We start from the raw sequence: 5,530 nt of genomic DNA, 5'->3' as shown, positions 1-5,530 counted from the left end.
CAATGCCACTCCACTGCACTGATGGCAATGTCAACCCACTCCACTCCACTCCACTGGTGGCAATGCCAGCCCACTGCACTGATGGCAATGCCAGCCCACTCCACTGATGGCAACGCCAGCTCACCACATTGGCTGGCATGCATATCCTAGGTCAGCTGGGATTCATCTCATACTGGAGTCTGTCCTACTAGGCAAACAAGACAGAAAGGGAGTTGCTTACAGCCTGGCAAGATGGCAAGCTTTGGAGTACTTATGCCTGAAAAAACGTACTCATAGTTTTATTTAAATAACTGAAGGAACTGGTGAGGGAAGGGGGAGGGGGACCTAGCCTGAGACCTGATCCCAGAGCAGCCCAAGGCCCCTATTTATAGCACTGTGGCCTATTTCAGCCTGCTGAGTGGCCAGACATTGCCCCAAGAAGGAGGCCTGAATGGGGACCACGGCAACTGGGTGCCTTCTTTCTGGGGCACCAGAGTCCTGCTGGGCACAGGCAAAAGTTTCTATCCCGATCAAAAGAATGTTTTGAAAAATAACAGGGTTTCTCAGGCAGGAAAAACAAAAAACAAAAAACAAAACAAAAACCAAAAGAACAGAAACCAAGTACTTAAGGAATACCACGAAGAAACAAACAACGGGGAATATATTCTTATAGGAGTAAATGCATGGTCAAAGCTTTCAACAAAGCTACACCAAAGCTAACAGGATAGGGGTGGGGTGAGAGGTGGGGATGGAGGATGGGGGATGAAAGGAGCACAATCGTTGGTCCTATTTTTCAGGAATGGAAAGGGAAACAGAATAATTGAAATAGTGACAAGGCTGGCAAGCCAAGAAGCAAACCCTTGTACCCAAGCTGTTCCTTCTGTGTTAAGAAGCATACTTTTTTGTGCTGGGAATGATAATGTTGTCCTCTAATCCAAGTGTCTGGGAGGCATGGAAACGAGGTCTACAAGTTCAAGGCCAGCTTTGACTACATACTGAGCATAGTCTCAAAAAATAAAACTGCGTAGCTGGGGGGTCTGGCTCCCTAAAGATCTATGAGGTGGTTGCTGCTGCTGCTGTTGTTATGTTTTTCAAGACAGGGTTTCTCTGTGTAGCCCGGGCTGGCCTGGAACTCACTTTGTAGACCAGGCTGGCACCAAATTCGAGAGATCTGCTTGCCTCCCGAGTGCTGGGATTGAAGGCATGCGCCACCACTGCCAAACTTCAAGATTATGTTATAAAGGATATTTCTGTGGGACTGTAAGGGTCACACATACCTTCTGTGGTCTAATATGGGAAAGGTCTCTGTAGAAATGTGGATCCTAGAGGGTGTGGACTGGGGAGATGGCTCAGATGGTAAGAACCCCAGTTCCATCCCCAGAGATCACACAGAAAGTGGGCACAGTGGCAAGCACTTATGCTGTAAGTGCTGGAGAGGCAGAGACAAGAGGGTCTTTGGGCTTTCAGGACAGCCAGTCTAGCCTATGTGGTCAGTGAGAAGTCATGTCTTAAAATACATGATGGAAGATGCCTGGGAAATGACACTTGGGAAATGGGCCTCTGCATGGATGTGCACTATGCACATGTGCACAGTACATAGACAAGTCCTGGAGACCAGGGATTTGGGGGAGCCACTGCATCTGGAAGCTGCCACTCTCCTCAAGAAGTCAGTGAGATCATGTGACTCCTCTACCCAAATCATAAAACCCAAGTTCCATCAGCCTACTGACAGTTGGTTCTAGGGGTCTGTTCTCTGAATAATTCCTCACTTCTTAGACCACCCCTCCCAGCTTACTCACATCACCTACACTGACCTTCAAATACATCTAGCGCCTTCCACCTCTTTGTGCTTCAAGCTTGCTTTGGGTCTCTGCTCAAACTACAGCCTCTCAGAGTGGCCTGTTACCTGCAGGAGTCACCTCCTTTGTTCTCTGGCCCTCTCATTTGTTCTTTTCTGTCTTGTGGTACTTATTTACCGCAGGGTAACCACTCAGCAGGGCTGTGATTCCCTCCTAGCTGGCCTTGAGTTTGGCCTTTAGATGAGCCTAGGCCCCGAGACCCTTAGTACCTTAGTCATAATTACTAATGCTGCAATGAAACACCATGGCCAGAGCAAGTTGGGGAGGAAAGGGTTTATTTGGTTTACACTTCCACACCACTGTTGATCATCAAAGGGGGTCAGGACAGGAAGTCAAGCAGTGCTGGGAACCTGGAAGCAGGAGGTGATGCAGAGGCCATGGAGGGATGCTGCTTACCAGATTGCTCAGTCAGCTGTCTTAAGAGAACCTAGGGCCACCAGCCTAGGGATGTCCCCACCCACAATGGGCTGGGCCCTCCTCCATTAATCACTAATTAAGAAAATGATCTACAGCTGATCTTAGGGAGACATCTTTGAAGTTCCTTCCTTTTAGATGATGCTAGCTTATATCAAGTTGACATAAAACTAGCCAGGTCACACGGTGTATGTTTTGTTCATCCCCTCTGAGGCTTTCAAACTCTGCTAGGAAAAGCACATGCCCCTGGTAAACTGCTGAGCTCAGAAGGCTCTAGAGCAAAACTGAATAGAACATAATCTCTAGAGTTTATGTTGCAGTCTAAATTTGTTGCAATCTGCTCGATTACCACACATGTGAAATAAAACTCACACTATAGGCCAATGGGGGTGATTTATTAAGTGGTATTATTTTGACAATAGTTGATAAACTTGGGGGGGCGGTCAGGATGCTAGAGATGAAACCCAGGGCATTGAGCATACTAAGCATGTGCACTATCATTGAACTACACCCCAAGTATCTCTACTGATTTTCATATGTATGTGTGTGTGTTCATGTACATTTATGTGCACTTGTATATGGAGTCAAGAGGACAACCTCCTGGGTTTCTTGTTTTGATTTTTGTTTTTTGTTTGCTTGCCTTTTTTTTTTTTTTTTTTTTTTTTTTTTTTTTTTATTTTTCGAGACAGGGTTTCTCTGTGTAGCCCTGGCTGTCCTGGAACTCACTCTGTAGACCAGGCTGGCCTCGAACTCAGAAATCCGCCTGCCTCTGCGTCCCAAGTGCTGGGATTAAAGGCCCAGCTTTTTTTTTTTTTTAAAGATTTATTTTATTTATTTTATGTGTATGTGAATACTGTAGCTGCTGCTCGCTCTGGCGTAATTCGCTGTAGCTGTCTTCAGATGCACCAGAAGAGGGTGTCTGATCTCATTATGAGTGGTTGTAAGCCACCATGTGGTTGCTGGGATCCGAACTCAGGACCTTCGGAAGAGCAGTCAGTGCTCTTACCCACTGAGCCATCTCACCAGCCCCTGCTTGCTTGCTTTTTAAGCCAGGGTCTCTCCCTGTCTTGGAACTCATTCAAGCAGGACAGGATACAGAGGGTGATCAGAGAGAGCCCATCTACCTGTCTCTACTTCCTGGGTGCTAGGATTACAAAATCACCACCCCAGCCCTTTTCTCATGAGTTTTATGGATTGAACTCAGATCCTCATGTACGCACAATAATGATTTTACCAACTAAAGCTATTACCCTAGCACCCTTCTCCCCTTTTAAAGACAGGCTGTGTTGTCTTAGGCTGTTCTGGAACTCCCCAAGTAGCTGAGGATGACCTTCAAAGTGCTAGGATTCATGGTATGGCCCTTAACTCTCAGTAAGTCCCTTGTCTCACTCTCCCAAGTGCTAGGATTACAAGTATACACCACCACACGAGGTTCATTTCTTCACACTCTATTACCTATTTCTACTGACTGACAGCCCTATTGCAAGAATGCAAGCAGGGATCTTGCCTTATTTCCCAAAGGACACATGGTGTTTAAAGGAGAGCTGCCTGCCTCCTAAGGACGGTTATTAGTGAATGAACCATCTGACTATAGAGTCCACTTGCTAAACTGCTCTGCTGTACCAGTTTCAATTAGCTGGAAAAATTAAATGTAGAATAAATAGCTTCAAAGCAATTATAAAATAAAAAACAATTGTCTTAAATAGGTATTCTAGGCATCATACAGCCAACTGGTCAGATAAGTGTGACTCACACAAAGCTGTTTCCTACCACCCGAGTCAGCTGCTATCTGCCCTCACCTGGGCCCCTGCATGAGAACGGAAGTGCTGTCTTTGTGACATGGGTTCACCTAGCTGTGTTACTGTCCCCAGAGGAAAGAAGAGGGAGAGAAGCTGAAAAGCAACACAAAGGGAGGAAATGCGCCAGGCCCTCCCTAAAACAGCTGCACCAGGGACACCTTCTCTCGAAGGGAAGGAAGCTGCAGAAAGCCCCAAAGCAGACCAGAAATCCAGGGAAGCCAGGCAATCAAGAGAAGGCAGGAGGAGGGCTGGAATGTGGCTCAGCAGGCAGAGCACAGCTCTAGCATGCATAAGATCAGGGGTTCAGTTCCCAGTACCAGTATAAACTAGATATGCGATTCAGGGGTGGAGGTGGATGAACAAGAGTTCCAGGCCAGCCCGAGCTGTCAAGTAAAACCCCGATTCAATCAACAAAAAACAGGGTTCAGAACAGATGTGCTCTGATGTGAAAAGGTACCTCTGGACTGAACAAAGAGGCAGGCTGCAAATGTCTAGCTTGAGTACATACATACTCAGGTAAAGAAGTACAACTTTTAAATGTATGTGCATGAGCATGTTGGTGTGTGTGTGTGTGTGTGTGTGTGTGTGTGTGTGTGTGTGTGTGTGTGGTGTGGAATGTGTGTCTGCATGTTCGGGAAGGAGGGTACGCACAGAGCCCACATGAGGAGGTAAGAGGACAACTCCGGGAAGTGGTTCTTCTTCCACTGTAGAGTCTAGGCTTGCAGCACAAGTGCTTTTAACCACTGAACTCTCTTACTGGCCCAGGAAAGGAAATGCATCTTTTACTTATAATCAGCAGAATTACATATATGAAAGTTCACACAAGCGAAGATGGAAAAAGATACATGCAGAAGGGTGTTTATTGTCCAGGAACGATGATGTTCACATTGTGTGTGTGCATGCACATATGTAGGTGTGAAAACCAGCCAGAAGTCGACATCAGGTATCTTCCTCCATCAATGTCCACCCATCTCACTGAATCTGGAACTCAATCAGTTTGGTCAGGCTGGCCAGAGAGCTCTAGGAATCTTTGGGCTCCACATCCCCAGCTTTGGGATTGCATGTATGTATGCATTAATGTTCAGTGCCCACCTTCTTACATGAGTGCCAGGGATCTGAACATAGGTCACCGTGCTTGCCTGGCAGGGATATTACCTACCAAGCTTGCTCATCCTGACTCAAAGAAAGCCTCCTGAGCCTCCTTCCTCCTGCCAGGAGGGAGAATTTCAATTCAGAGGAGACAGCTCCACACCCACCAATGGCCACGAGCACCCATTCTTGATATTCTCATTCTTGTCACAGCACCTTCTGGGTCCTTGTGGCACCGAGAGCTTTCTATATCCTGCCCCTAGCTCTGTTCTTGAAAAGCTCCTCAGTGCAGGTTTCTCACGTGGAACAATGAATAAAAGAAGCCAAACTTCTGGGCTAATAACCACTTATCAGTGAGTGCATACCGTGTTTGTTCTTTTGTGATTGGGT

The 5,530-nt window shown here is 46.7% G+C and overlaps 1 protein-coding gene across 2 annotated transcripts in view; it reads right to left on the bottom strand.

Annotated features, from left to right (window-relative positions):
* Iqck (IQ motif containing K) overlaps positions 1–5,530 on the bottom strand; it is a 125,563-nt gene that overhangs the window by 45,874 nt on the left and 74,159 nt on the right. Inside the window, exon 8 of one of the 2 annotated variants that reach the window (XM_031388060.1) lies at positions 1,913–2,188. The exons of the other annotated variant lie outside the window; for it this stretch is intronic. Within the exon in view, the coding sequence (XP_031243920.1) occupies positions 2,171–2,188 (18 nt within the window). The 3' untranslated portion in view covers positions 1,913–2,170. Of the gene's footprint in view, positions 1–1,912; positions 2,189–5,530 lie in introns of those variants that run through there. 2 annotated transcript variants of the gene reach the window in all.

This window comes from Mastomys coucha, unplaced genomic scaffold (assembly GCF_008632895.1).
Source record: "Mastomys coucha isolate ucsf_1 unplaced genomic scaffold, UCSF_Mcou_1 pScaffold21, whole genome shotgun sequence".
Classification (NCBI taxonomy): Eukaryota; Metazoa; Chordata; class Mammalia; order Rodentia; family Muridae; genus Mastomys; species Mastomys coucha.
The sequence above is the reverse complement of the archived record's forward strand: the minus strand, read 5'-3'. Positions and strand labels throughout refer to the sequence as shown.